The 15,729-nt window shown below is 47.4% G+C and overlaps 1 protein-coding gene across 1 annotated transcript in view; it reads left to right on the top strand.

Moving 5' to 3' along the window:
- Positions 1 to 15,406, top strand: part of LOC149445427 (uncharacterized) — a 52,760-nt gene extending 37,354 nt beyond the window's left edge. Inside the window, 1 exon segment of the mRNA XM_089653835.1 lies at positions 13,883 to 15,406. Coding sequence (XP_089509961.1) covers positions 13,883 to 14,410 — 528 coding nt within the window. The 3' untranslated portion in view covers positions 14,411 to 15,406.
- The last annotated feature ends 323 nt before the right edge of the window (positions 15,407 to 15,729 follow it).

Here is a 15,729-nt window from a genome sequence, read left to right as displayed (position 1 = left end):
ACTGATGGAGGTATTTCAGGAAAAGTACTTCATTATGGCCACTAGGTGGAGCTGCTTATCATAGGAAATCAGTGTTCTAGGAACAAAATGGCCAGAATTTGTAATGTCTGAATAAGTGATTGTCACATTCATCCTATGAATTATAATTAGACCCCTTCGTTTCCTGTCAGGCCGGGTTTCATACAGATTCCTGAGATCTTACTCCTGTACTTGTAGCGCCCTCTAATGTGCTACTAGAATAGTGTAGGTAAAATCATTGTGTAGGACTCACGGTAGTTGTTTGAGTCTGTGATTGAGGTTGGGTTATTGCAGGTCAGCTGGATTACTCGACAGGTTGTAGCTCTGTCACCTCCTCCTGACCCTGGAGGAATATAGAACCTTCCAGAAGTCAGTAAACCGGAAGGGGTGGAGGCCTAATCTGCATATTCATGGAGGTTGGCCATTTTCAGATTTGGTGGACTCGCCTATAAATATGGAAAAGTCAGGCTGACAGAGGGGTTGGGAGTGCTGAGGAGCCTGTTCCTGGGTAGGGTCCCCTAGGTCTGAGGGGGGCTGGGCTGGCTCAGAAGGTTACATTCAACAGTAAGGAGTGAATGGGATCGAGACCTGATCTGCAGGGACTGATGGCTTTCAGGAAAAGAAAAGTCTAGGATCTGCTTTGTACATAGGAGGGTAGTGTCCCCCTTCCATTGATTCAAGCCAATTGGGCATCCCATAATCCCTATTTCCCTATCCAAGTTGAACTCCCTTAATAAAATAACAAAAGTAAGCCCATGGACTGGTCACTGTCTTTGGATGCAAGTCTGTGTGAAAGTAATACCTGAGCTGATGAGACTGGCACTCAGCAACCTGCCAATAGTCATCTACGCAGTGGATCTGAGCTATGGTAGTGGTGGTGGACATTGTGACTGATGTTAGATCTACTTCGGGGGATGGGTTTTTTTGGTGTTTCAATAAAGGACTTGTCAAAGAATGTCTCCCGACTCATAGTAGTTGTCGGGTTATTGCAGGTCAGCTGGATGACTCCACAGGTTGTGGCTCTATCACCTCCTCCTGACCCTGGAGGACCATAGAACCTTCCAGAAATTGGTGGGCAGGATGGGGTAGAGGCCTAACCTACATATTCATGGAGAGTACGGCCAATCACAGCTTTGGAGGCCCTGGTAGAGTGGTGGACTGGCCTATCAATATGGGAGAGTCAGGCTGACAGAGGGGTTGGGTGGAAGATGGAGTTCTGAGGAGACTGTCGGTACCTGGGAGGAGACCCCTAGGTCTGGCGGGGGCAGCCTCCAGGCCGGGCTCAGGCTGGCTCAGGAAGACACATCCAACAGTAAGGAGTAAATGGGATTGAGGCCTGAAGCAGCAGAGAGTAAAGAGGACAGTGTGAGTACAGCAGCATTCTGTGGGATCTACAAGGGGAAAGACTGCCACACGTAGCAAGCGTCCTGATTACAGTGCTGGGCTCAATCCTTTATCCTTGTCCCGGGAGATCTTCCAAGAAGCCAGGAGCTGGTAGTACTTGCATGCTGTGGAACTGGGAGCAGCTTGTGGAGAGGAAAGAAGACATCCCTGCATGTAGCTACAAGAGGTTAAGCTGATTTTTGAGGGGTTGCTAGTTCCTTGCTCATAATGGGCACCTGCTACTGATCCTCTATGGCTGACGGCTGCCAGGAAAAGAACAGTCCAGGATTTGCTTTGTACATAGGAGGGAAGTGCCCTCCTCCTGTTGACTCGAGCCATTTGGGCATTCCATAATCCCTATTTCCCTATCCAAGTTGAATTCCCCTAATAAAATAACAAAACCAAGCCCCTGGTCTGGTCATTGTCTTTGGATGCAAGTCTGTGTGAAAGAAATACCTGTTGCCTGGCTGTGCAGAGGGAAGCTTAGGGATACCCATGACAGGAAGGTAGTGCTACACACTTATGAGTACAGTAGACACTAAAGGATATAAGGGGATTAACCCAACAATATTAAACCAAACTGTCATGGAGGGCATGCCTGTAGATGAGCTGGTTCCTCTGGATGAACGTCTGTGCACAGGTAGTGAACAGAATATGCAGAAATTGGTCACCTGCTAATACTAATGTGCATGCTCATTCTGGTGCACATTACTGTGTATGGAATTGTGCAATCACACATTCTGGTGCACGCCAGTAGTTATGGGCTGAACACCTCCCGGTTCGGTTCACAGTAAAACATTCAAACAGACCAAGTTTGTGAACATTGAACCTACTTTAAGTCTATGGGACTCGAACATGCTAATTCACAAGTGCCCAATTTGAAGGTTTATATGTACGGTATTGGCCATAAAAGTGGTATGGGGACTCGGGGACTGCCCTGAGGGACATGAATTAGAGAAAAACATTTTTTCAAAGAGTATCATTTTTAAAGGGGCAGTCATTTCTCATTGCTTAATGTAAAAAAAAAAATATTCCTTTCAATATCATGCCTGGGGGTCCCCTTAAACTACCTGCAAAAGTTGCAGATCTGTACAATGTATAGAACCTGCTGCAGCAGGACTGACACCATAACCCTTCAGTTATTCTTGCATAAGTCGCTGATTGCCACCATAAGTCGCTGATCGCCACCATAAGTCGCTGATCACCGCCATAAGTCACTGATTGCTGCTATAAGTCGCTGATCGCCACCATTTTTTAGTAGAAAAAAAAATTCCAGTTTATATACCACCATTTGTAAACGCTATAACTTTCACATAAACCAATTATTTTACACGTATTGGGATTTTTCTTTAGCATAGACATGGAGCAGAATACATTTTGGCCGAAATTTATGACGAAATTTGATTTTAAATTTTTTTACTGGACATGTTTTATAACAAAAAGTCCAAAATATTGTTTTTTTCTCAAAATTGTCTGTGGACCCAACTCCAAACTCAACTAGCCAAACAATTCCCATTTTCATGGGAAACAAACAGCATTCCTTACCTAGGAATCAGACTCACACCAGCGACAGACCATCTATACACAGCAAACCACAAAATATTGCTTGAAACTATACCCCGAGAACTAAACACTTTACTCACCTCAGAACTCTCCAAACTAGGCCGTGTGGCGACACTAAAAATGTATATTTTACCCAAAATCTTGTATATATTCCGCACACTCCCCTTACCAGTCCCTAATTCATTCTTCTCTAAACAATTCTCACAAAATTCATATGGAACTCGAAAAAACCGAGATGTACCACCAATCTTCTAATCAGACCTACAACTAAAGGAGGAGCAGGACTCCCACACCTCAAATCTTACTACACAGCTACCCTCTTAGACCAATTATATTTCTGGTGGAATCCTTCGAAGGAAAAAATCTAGTCCATCATGGAAACCCTCCCTTTTCAACCACTTAAACCCCAAAATATACTCTTGACCCTACCGTCCAAACACATACCACCCCAACTAAATCATCCCTGCATCGTAGCCTCCCTACAAGCTTGGCGGGACCTTCTATCCACTAAATTCAAAGACATTAAACATGTACCTACTCCAACCAACATACTATACCTCTTCATCCCCTCACTGGACCTTTCTCAATGGACAAAACATGGAATAACCAACATAAGGGACCTCTACACCAAACAATCCTTATTCCCCTTCCAAACTCTCCAATCCAAATATAATATTCCTACCAGGGGCGGACTGACCATTCGAGCACTAGGGCACTGCCCGAAGGCCCGGGATCAGTAGGGGGCCCCATAAAATGCCCATGGTACCTTTTATAGGCTTTTTTGGGTGTGTTTTGAGTGTGGGCAAGGACACAGGGGCCCCATCATCCCCAATTGCCCGGGGGCCCCATGAGTTTTCAGTCCGCCCCTGATTCCTACTGCTGAAAATGTTACATACCTCAGAATCGCTCATTGTCTACTAACAACTAACTTACCCCACAATACTATAATACCAAACACAGCCTACATCTTCTTCACCAAACCCCAATACCTGGGTAAAGGTATATCCACTTTCTATACACACCTCATAAACTCACAATTTACTCTACAAACAACCTCCCTAACCAATTGGGAAAAAATCCTATCAACCCAAAAAACTTTAAAATGCTGGGAAAATACCTTCAGCATCACTTCTAAAGCTACCCGATGTAGCTCCCACTGGGAGTCATACTTAAAAATACTCCACCAATGGTACCTGACCCCGGTTAAACTCTCCATATACTACCCGAAACATTCTCCTACATGTTGGAGACTGTGGTGAGCCAGGCTCAACAATCCACATTTTGTGGTCATGCAGATGGCTTCGCTCCTTCTGGAATACTACATTCCTATTAATCTCTGAAATAAACAAAATTCCGTTAGTCCCGAACCCCTCATTAGCACTCCTACACATCGGAATAGAGAAACTCCCTCCTCATTCCCAAACAATTATTACCCACATACTCTTTGCCGCCAAAATTAATATTACTAGATTATGGAACACAAATAATACCCCCTCAATCACTTCATTAATTACAGACCTTAACACTCAATGTCAAATGGAAAAACTATCCGCAATTAACACTTCCTCCTATCACAAATTCAATACCCAGTGGACCCGATGGCTAAATCACCCAAAATGTTATGTACAACCCTGATGACATCTCAAGAGATGAATTCACACCGCACACCAAGACTGGTATCTCCTCAATTCCCCAGTTATATTCCTCCCTCCCCAATCCTCTCCTCCCCCACCTCTCCACTAACACCCCCCCCAACTCTCCAAACTCCTCACCAAGGTTCTTCAAATGCACATGAATACCTCTGATGATATTGCTAAACAAGACCAACACCTCATCTGTCCAGAGGGCGGATCTACAACAAAATTATCAGCCATATTTGTCTACTGTAATGTTGTATGATTGAACCTGATCTCTTTTCCCTGTTTATCTTTGAAAAACTCAATAAAAAATATTGAAACATAAAAAATTGTCTGTGGACAGACGCACTCTTTTATCCATCACAAAACCTCCATCAGCACTGAATGTCCGTTCAGAAAGCACGCTGGATGCAGGACAGGCCAGTACCTTGATGGCATATTGAGCAAGTTCTGGCCAGTGATCCATCCTCAAGACCCAGTAACCCAGTGGATGATCAGTTGGAAAGGTCTCCAAGTCTACTCTTACCCCTAGATAATCCTGCACTATATGATGCAGACCCTGCCGATGGGTGCTTAAACCTAACAGTCCTGGGCACTGAGGACTAAAGAACTGTTTAAAGGTATCGGTCAGCTGGCCGCCTTCTCCACCGCTCTTCATTTGACAGAATGAAGCCTCAGAAACACGTTGTCCAGGAAATGGTAACCTCCCAGTGTCTGGAAAGGTGTTGCACAATTTTTCTTTCAAGGCATCCTCAAGATGTTTCATCCTCTGCTCCCTCTGGGAAGACTGGATGAGCTCTGCACCTTGACCCTTGTAACGTGGATCAAGAAGGGTTGCCAACCAGTATTGATCCCTCTTCTTGATAACACAAATCCTCAGGTCCTTACACAGACTTTGCAGAATCAGGGAGCCCATGCAGTGTAAGTTTGAGGAGGCAGGAGATTCTGAGTCCTCTGGATCACTGAGGATGACATTGTCAGGAACTACCTCCTCCCAGACATGTACTACTCCTGGCTGGGTTTCTGGGGACTGAAAAGTGTCCCTTGAATACTGTTCTATGTGATCCTCTTCTTCCATGTTGCTGCAATCCTCCTCCTCCGCCACTTCCTCCTCCTTCTGTGTGTTCTGTGGCCCCACAGGAATGGTTTCTGCATAAAGAGGGCCTTGAGAGGACAGGAAATCCTCCTCTTCCTCCCGCTGTTCTGCCTCCAGTGCCCTGTCCATGATTCCATGCAGCGTGTGCTCCAGCAGGAAGACTACAGGGATAGTGTCACTGATGCATGCAGTGTCACAGCTCACCATCCTTGTGGCCTCCTCAGATGGTGGCAGGACAGTGCATGGATCCATTGTCAGCAGCCACTGGTGAGGTGAGAAGAAGCCAAGCTCCTCTGAGCCTGTCCTTGTGCCATTCTCACACAGGTACTCATTGATGGTCCTCTGCTGTGTGTGCAGCCACTGCCGTGTTACCGACGTGGAGTTCCACCGAGTAGACATGTCACAAATGAGTTGGTTGGTGAACGGCTTGAATTTCAGCCAGCTGAACACTGGCCATGTGTGACCACCAGAAATGGCCAGACTTTTATGGCCTGCCTCAGAAGATCTTGAAAGCCTGGGTACCTGTTCAAGAAGCGCTGCACCACCAAATTCAGCTTGTGTGCCAAGCATGGAACATGTGTCAAGTGTCCCTGTTGGAGGGCGGAGAGCCCTTTCAGAGTTTACAGAATCTGTGTCCTGGTGTGGCTCCTGTCCCTTAGACAGACCAGCTGAAGCACCACATGGCATCTTTTAGCCTGACTGATCACATAGCCCCTTGAACGCTTACGGAGCAGGGACAGACTGACCATTTGGAAACTCGGGCACTGCCTGAGGGCCTGGGGTCAGTAGGGGGCCCCATGAGATGTCCCTGATACCTTTTTAATATGATTTTTTGAGTTTGGGCAAGGACACAGGGGCCCCATAATCCCCTATTGCCCAGGGGCCCCGTGAGTTGTCAGTCCGCCCCTGTTATGGAGCACTGCTGGTTCAGAGGACAATTCAGCAGAAGAGGCCATGGAGGAAGAGGAAGGGGAGAGGGTGGAGCAGACAGATGTGGCAAAATCACCACTAGGTTTTTGGAGGCATGGTGGTGGAACAAGCTCCAGAACTGAACCCTGTCCTGCATCCTTCCCAGCTGCTAGCAGAGTCACCCAGTGTGCCGTGACGGATATGTAACATCCCTGACTGTGCCTGCTGGACCACGTGTCAGTAATGTGGACCTTGCTGCTGACCGCCTTGTCCAACAAGGCCAAAACATGACCTTCCACATGATGGTACAGAGCTGGAATGGCCTTGCATGAAACAAATTGTCTTTTCGGAACCTGTCACTGTGATACAGCACATTCTGCAAATTCCCGGAAGGGGGAAGAGTCCACCAGATGGAAAGGCAGCAGTTGTAACGCAGCAATTTGGCCAGGATAGAATGTGGATGGCTGGGACAGTCTTTTTTTCACGGTTCAGCAAATGGCGTAGTGAAATGTTCCTGCTGAACTCAACAGGTGGTGTCCTGCTGTCAGATGGGCCACCCACTGCTGTACCATCACTCCTCTCAGTGGAGGCTGTTGAGAAGACCTGACGTTTTACAGTAGAGATCCCAGATGAGGAGCAAGGAGAAGTCTGCACTTTTTCTGGGTCTTTCAGGTGCTGTTACCAGCGGGCTGCATGGCAGCTCATCATACGTCTTGTCAAGCATGTGGTGCCCAAGTGGCTGGTGTTTTGGCCACGCTTGGTCTGCTTCAGTCAAAGACTGCAAACAGCAATGCTGCACATGTGTTGAAGAAAGCCCACACCAGAGAACTTGTGGAAGTCTGCCTGGAGTCAGCAGCGCCCCCCACCTGTGGAGCTCTGTCGTGTGATGCCATTGGTTGGCTGCCCTTATGCCTGTCCCTGGAGGACATCCTGCCTTGTTGGAGTTCTGCCTCCTCCTCACTGTCCTCCTCTGTTCTCTCAGGCACCCAAGTATGGTCAGTGACCTCATCATCCCCATCCTCCTCATCAATGGAGCCAACTTGGCAGTGTGCTGCGGCTGGGGGAACAGGACTGACAATTTCTTTTCCCTCACTGGCACCCCCTCTCTCTAGGCTCACGTCACTCCTTTCCTCATCCTGGGAACCAACATCACAGCATTCAGATTGCTGCACATCCTCCAGCAGCATGGGACTGACACTATGATCCAATCATTCTGGTGACTCCTCCATGCATGATGGTGGGGCTACGGAAGGAGCAGCTGTGGTGGACAAGGAGCCGGAGGAACAGGACACTTTGGCAGCTGTGGTGGAAGGCAAAATAGTGTGAGCCTGGATGACAGAGGATGAGGATGACTGACTTATCCACTCCACCACCTCTTCTGCATGTTGTGGTTCAATAATACAGCCAGCACTTTGGCCAATCATGGCTCTTCCTGAGAACTCAGCTGTTATTGGCCAAAGCGTTGCACCTGACCTGTGGTCAGGTGCAATGTTTTGGCCAATCACAAGGCATGTTTTACATTGTTTGGGCACGCGGGCAAACTTCCTGCATAATGGTGAACACTCAAACGGCTAATGTTCGAGTCGAACTTATGTTTGTCTCCAACCGTTAGCCCATCCCTACTCAAAATATTATTTTCTGCGGATCTACTGCTTCCACTTTACACCTACTTCATTGATCTTGTGTTGTTTGCCAGTAAATTGAGAATACTGAACCATGTGCAAATCCATATACAACAAAGTGCTCTGTGCTCAAGATGCAGTTCCCTGCAGATCTACTGCTTCCACTTTACACCAACTTCATGTAGCACTACCTCAGAAGGAGCTGAATGTTGCCCCTGGTTTCCCTTTGCTTTGCCCCACAGCAAGGCAAACACACACACTTCTGCTCGTTGTCTCCAATGACCAGTCTAGGGGATGTTTTGTGTTTGGAGTTTATTGTAGAACTGGGGATAGGGATGGGGAATGTAGTCGGATCCTCCAGAATCAGAACTCTTCACACTGAGGACATCTAGCTGATCTCTTAGTAGAACACTTGTGAAGTCTCGGCTGACAGTAGATAGCAGACTTCTCAGTAACAAATAGCAGCAAGTAGTTGTAGGAGAGCGAAGTCCCATTAGCAGTAGCAATACTTGGACAAGCTCTGCAGAACACTAGGCAGGGCTCCCTTTCTCAGACCCAGGCTGACTATCAAGCACCAGAGGGGTAACAAGCACACAGAGCCCCCCAGATCTCTCAGAGTTTGCACTCACAGGTCCAAGGACAGAATGGTTGCCTCCTTCCAATCTTCCAAGCCACTCTCTCCAGTGATACCAGACAGAGCTTTGGCAGACAGCTCCCCTCAGTCAGCTTACTGTAGAATCAGGGTCACTCTCTAACTTCAGGCCCTCAGGTCACCCACCCGAGGTCACATAACAGCAAGTGCCAGGCGAGGCAGCCTGCCTCCAGCCTGGCTGGTGCAATCCTCTCCGAGGAAAGACACTGAACCCATGTGCTCTCAGAATATAAATACCACTCCCAGCATGCAATGGGGCCACCCTCCCCTGCAATTGGCCAGGACTGTATCCATATTCATGCTGGTCATTTGTCTAGCCAATTCCCATGTTCTGGAAGACTCTCATAGCTTCCTGAAGGCGGGAAGAACTCAGACAAACTCCAACAGAACCAGAGCAGCATGAGCAGACCTGACTAATCAATCACAGCTCTCTGTAACTCAGAATACCGACTGAATTTACCTGACAGCCTCTCTGGTGAGCAGAGAAACACAGCTATGCTTTACCTGACTACACATCCTAGACCTGACCAGGAGGGGGCGCTACATTCATTCATCTCATCAGATTTGCTGCTATAGGAAATCATCTCAAATCCTGTGCAAATCCATGGAGACGGACAATATTGTGTGCTCAGTATAGTGTTCTCTGCAAGTCCACCGCTTCCACTTTGCATCTACTTCAATCCACTTATTTTACTACAAAAATCCACCAATCAGTGAAAAGTTGATAAGGTGTGAAAGTGCTCCGCCCTCCAAACTGTGTCAGCTGTAGTGTAGCCCCGCCTTCTTCCACCTCTTGTACACGGGATGGTGAGGGCGCCCCCTAGTAGTGCTTCCCCCTCACCACACCAATAGGACTCCCAGCTTTTCAGCTCCCAGAGTCAGAAACATCCTTCACACTCTCCTCATCTCCGATGGTAAAGGAACCGGATCCTCCTCGCTCACTCCTGCAAGTCTGCTGCGGGTTCTGTCAGTCTCCCTCCTAGACTCCGCCTCCAACCGCCATTCCAGCAGGAGCTCCGCCTCTAAATACACACTCAGGGAGGAGAAAAAGGGGAACCCGACATCTTGTGACACCTTTTATTACATGGAAATACGAAAATCAACGGGACTAATGCAATCACATTTACTGCAAAATCAGAGGGGCCAAAATCCCTCCCCCCGAGCAGTCATATATTTCTGTCCCCCTTGGTGGGAGTGGAGGTGACCCCTCTATAAGGATCTACAGTCCATACACACCCAGCACAAAGCCGGGGTCACACTACCAGACGCTTCTCGGGGCTGCAGTTCCTCTGAGCTCCACAAGGTGGGGATCTCACTTCTACCCAGACAGGAAGTCTGTATGAACTACAGACAGGAAGTGATGTCAGGGACAGACAGGAAGTGATGTCAGGTACAGACAGGAAGTTCTATGAATGAGGAAGTAGAGAGTCGACATTCCTGGATCTGGCAGCAGAGGAGGTAATACGTAGATGAGCCCCTTCAGGGGGAGGAGTTGATGATAATATATTTGCTCCCAAAGCTGGCCTACATGGTTCAGTTTTATCGTTCAGCCAGCGGGATGACCATAAAAACTGAAGTGATTCCCCCATCCACACATTGGAGTTGGATGGGGAATCCTACCCGCTGCACTCTTGTATTCTGACAATGGGGGGACTCCTCCGCTCTCAGAATACACGGATCAGCACTGAAGCTATTGGCTGCAGCCGCTGGGGGAGTGGCTTTTATCCGGCAGTGGCCACACATGGATGGAAATGTGAGCGATCCCTGCTGAACCAGCTGAATTTCCATGGATCTATGGTCACCTTCAGTGACTTCCTCCCCTCCCCCTCATCTCCTTCATGATGGAAGTCATGCTGAGATCATCTCCCATTGGCTGAGCAATATTCTCATTTGTCTCTCAGCTCCTTCTTGCTATTCCTCGTCCTGCCTGTTGTTTCCTTGGATTGATTTTCTGTGTAGTGACCCCGGCTTGGTCTCTTGGATGCGCTCGTCTGTTGCTTGCCCTGACCTTTCTCCTGATTCCTGGATCTCCTCCTCATCTCTCCTCCATATCCTCTTACACAGCTTTTCTCCACACCTGCAGTGACCCTGGGGGGAGGAAACTTGGCACCAGCACGCCGCCAAATCCATCCCCACCATTAGGGGCTCTGGAGACAATTGTCTGCTATTTACACTCCGTTCCTCCGCACGTCACCTGATCACATGACAGCTTACTTCCACAGATTCCGGACAGATTTCTGGATGGTAAAGGTCAAAGGTCACTCTTCAGTTTAGGAGAGGTAGGACGCACCCAGGAACAATGATTTGATTTACATGGGAGGCACATCTAGAGGGCCCCTCAAATCTCCCCATCCAAATGTCCCTCCATCCAGAGTCTATATGTCCTATGACATCACACTGACCTCACAGCTCCTCCTCCCAATGTCCCTCCATCCAGAGTCAGAGAATCCTATGACATCACACTGACCTCACAGCTCCTCCCCCCCAATGTCCCTCCATCCAGAGTCAGAGAATCCTATGACATCACACTGACCTCACAGCTCCTCCCCCCCAATGTCCCTCCATCTGACATTTCTCTGATGCTCTTAGGATGTGGGGCCCCTTGGTATCCTCACATGTAAAGTGGGACTGTTGGTCCTGCGTTGTATGTAATGACATCAGAATGCTGCAACAAGCCTATACCCTGCGTAGTGTGGGGGTCCTGTGGGGGGGAATTATACCTCAGCCTGAAGTGGGGCTTTAATAAAATGGAGACCTGAATGGAGAGGTGAGGAGGATTCTGGGAATATCATTTGATGTGACTATTTGTGTTCAGATGTAGAGTTTTCCTCCTGTGAAGTCTGGAGATCATATGACATCACATTGCCTCCACCTCCCTCCCTGATAGAAGAGAGAAAGAAGAAGAAGATTCTAGAAGTCACCAGAGAGATCACTGAGCTGCTGACAGGAGAGGTGAGCGGTGCCGGGAATTCTGGGACATTCTCCAGTAACAGACAAGGGATGTGTCTGGATGGTGACTGTATCATTGTGTGTGTCAGGTTCCTATAAGGTGTCAGGGTGTCACTGTCTATTTCTCCATGGAGGAGTGGGAGTATTTAGAAGGACACAAGGATCTCTACAAGGACGTCATGATGGACAATCAGCCGCCCCTCACATCACCGGGTAAGAGGAGACTTTATTGTAAAGGAGAGAGCAGTACGGAGGATCCACCTAGATCCCCCATCATCTGATAAACACATAGAAACAATGGATTCAGTCAGTGTGTGTGTTTCCTACAGATGGATCCAGTCATGGGAACCCACCAGAGAGATGTCCCCGTCCTCTGTATTCCCGGGATTCCACACAGGAAGGTCTCGCCATCCCTCACCATCATCAGGTAGATGAGGAACAATCACTGATAGTATCATTAGGATCTGTACATTATCTGCATTGTTACCATTGATGGCATTTTTATTATATATTCAGAGTGGAAACCTGAGAGATCCTAAAGTTGAGGATAAAGAGGAGGAGGATGAGGATGGGGGGATTGAGGAGTCAGAGCTTCTAAGAGAACACAAAGATCTGTACCAGGACACCATGGTGGAGTCATCCAGCTACAGGAACCCACCAGAGAGATGTCCCCGTCCTCTGTATTCCCGGGATTCCACACAGGAAGGTCACACCATCCCTCACCATCATCAGGTAGATGATGACAATTATTGGTAGTTGTGATTTATACACAGCATGTTTGTTACAATGAATGTTTTATTATATCTTTCAGAGTGGAATCCTCGGGGATGATAATATTGATGTTAAAGAAGAGTATAAAGAGGAGGATGAGGAGTATGGAGTGATGGAGGAGTTTTCAGAAGGACACAAGGATATGATGGAGCCACCTAATACCAGGAACCCACCAGAGAGATGTCCCCGTCCTCTGTATTCCCGGGATTCCACACAGGAAGGTCACACCATCCCTCACTATTACAAGGTTGGTGGGATGGAGCATCTAGAACATGGATTCATGGAGACAATGTGTGGAGTTCTTTTATGTGACCTTATATTTACAGATGATATTTTCTCTCATTTTCTTGGTTCAGAGTGAAGATCTGATAGACATCAAAGTTGAGGTTAAAGAAGAAGAAGAGGCGTATGTGAGGGATGATCAGCAGTCTATGGAGGAGGATGGAATAACGGGGACATTTATAGAGGAGGACACTCCTACAGAGATCAGCACAGGTGGGTCATGAACACTAAATCCATTCCTCCACCCATACTTGTCATGCTTTCCTTCACATTGATCCAGCATCGGGTTTTGCCTCCTGTCTGTTCCTACCTATCCCCCCTGAACCTAGGTGTTATTAAGCCTTTACATTTGTGTATTAGTGTTTGAGAAACGTGTCTTCATGTGGACCCTTTGGACCCTTAAACAGAAAGTGATAATGAGGGAGGAGTCAATACCCCAATGATGGTGGTCTTCAGAATCAGTCCAGTCTTCATCTTGGTTGTTCTCCCCCCATCCTCACTCTCTGACCTCTGGTGGGGCTCAGCCCCGCTGTTCTTCATGACTAAATCATGGACTAAATAAGGAAGTGCAGTACTTCTTGTGTTGGGAAGATGGCGATGAGTGATAGAGGGGTTGGGGACCCTCGTCCTATAATCCCCTCATCACTGTCCCTCCTATAAAAGACAGTTCTGGTTGTTTCCTCACTCTCTGACTAAGGTCCATGAATAAAGAAATGACCTGGTAGGAGATCAGAGGAGCCATTTCCTAGTTCCCTTGAGGGTGGAATTGTAAGCTCCTCAGAGACCAAGCTGCCTGATGTGGGTGGAGTCCTGGTTTGGGGAAACCAATCAGCTCCTGTCTAGTAATCCTCTTTGTCTTTGTATTTTAGTCCATGGCCGGGAGATGAGGAAAACCTCCGAGGATTGTCTCACTTTGTCTCCAGACTGGAAAGTAGAAGATGAGGACATCACACAGTATAGTCCAGGAGAAAACCCGGCTCCCTCCAATGTCCATCCGGCACCACCCAGTGTAGATGGACCATCGGATTCCTCGTATCCTGAGGAACCTCAGACTGTGCGGGACCGGGCCGGCCTTCCAACAGGGAAGAGCTTCTCCTGTACTGAGTGTGGGAAATGTTTTTCAGATAAGTCTAATCTTTACAGACATAAGAAATTGCACACTGGGGACAAGCCACATTCCTGCCCTGAGTGTGGGAAATGTTTTTCACAGAAGCCCCATCTTTACATACATCAGAGATCTCACACGGGGGAAAAGCCTTATTCCTGTTCTGAGTGCGGGAAATGTTTTTCTCAGATGTCCCATCTTTACACACATCAGAGATTGCACACTGGACAGAAGCCGTATTCCTGTCCTGAGTGCGGGAAATGTTTTTCAGGGAGATCCGGCCTTAACACACATCAGAGATTTCATACAGGAGAAAAGCCATATTCTTGTTCTGAGTGCGGGTAATGGTTTTTGCAGAAGTCCGATCTTTACAGACATCAGAGAACTCACACGGGGGAGAAGCTACTTTCCTGTCCTGAGTGAAGGTAATGTTTTTCACAGAAGCCCCATCTATATAAACATCAGAGATGTCAAACAGGGCTGAAGTCACTTTCCTTTCCTGATTGAGGGAAATGTTCCTCACTGAAGTCCTGTCTTCCTGTACATCAGGGGTCACACACAACCCTGGAGGTGTATTAGTGCCTTGAGTGCGGGAAATGTCTTCTAGATGAATGTTGCTGGACATCCCAGCTCTCATGTGGGGAAGAAGCACACCCTGATATATACCTCAGATATACTCCATGGCTGATATTCATCATGGAAGCAACAGTTGATAAGGAGATGAGAGGTCCCCAAAGACATGGATGAAGTGTGGGATCGGGTTGATAGGAGAAGAATAAAAATGGAGTCCTGACCTTTCATTGGCTGAGTACATTTTTTTTCAAACATTCTATATTGAGTTTTCTAAAGAGATATACAAAGAAGCAATATGTCTGGGGTGAAAGAGGAGACGAGCACCTCATACTTCTTGCCATGACTTCTGAATAAAAGATAAATCACAGTAACCAATGAAATAATTATAATCTCTCCAATAAAGAAAGAGGAAGGAATCTTCTGGCAGGAACTGACCTGGAGGTGTGACCGGGTGTGATACCTGATCAGAAAACATGGATGGACTCTCTCCTGAGACTTTGTTCCCAACTCCAATAAGTGAGAGGAGCAGAATGTCATAATGTTCCTAGATGTCATGATAAAGCCAAGGAAGTAAGGTTCGGCCATGAGTGCGCACAGACACATCAGGAGAGCAAAAGAATGACAACGTCATGAACCAGAAAACCAAAGTATACACGGCCAGATGGGGAGCAAGTAACACCTGTTATGTATGCGTGTCCTCAATGCGTGTTCCATACACGGCTGTCTGATCTCTACAATGTAACCACCTTCACCAACCCATCCATAGAAGTAAAAGAAGACAACATAGAGGATTGCTCCAAGGATGTAAGTGTTGCTGCAATAAAAGTGTCCCATCTATTATGGAAATGTTTGACTGAGGCTTGGTTGTTGAGCTCCATGTCTACCTTCTCTCTGTAAATCAGAAGACGTAGATCTTTTTCAGTGTCTGTGATGGTGGGGACAAGGCGATAGTCCATTTCTTAGGAATAGCCCTGTGGGCCACCAGTAAACATAATAATATCCTCTGCAAGCTCCTGCGGGATTTGTGGATGTGGGTTTTCTCAGCTGAATGGAGAGTTGTAGCGGAGCCGAAGAGTAGAAGAACTGGGTCCATGGGGAGTGAGCAGCCACAAACTCCTGAGATGTAGGCTAACACTTGTTCCCAAAAGGTTGAGATGCGGGGCCATTCC

Source organism: Staurois parvus, unplaced genomic scaffold (genome assembly GCF_062004578.1).
Source record: "Staurois parvus isolate SC_StPar_1 unplaced genomic scaffold, SC_StPar_1.0 ptg000721l, whole genome shotgun sequence".
NCBI lineage: Eukaryota > Metazoa > Chordata > Amphibia > Anura > Ranidae > Staurois > Staurois parvus.
Note: the sequence above shows the minus strand (reverse complement) of the source record. Positions and strands in the feature narration are given on the sequence as shown.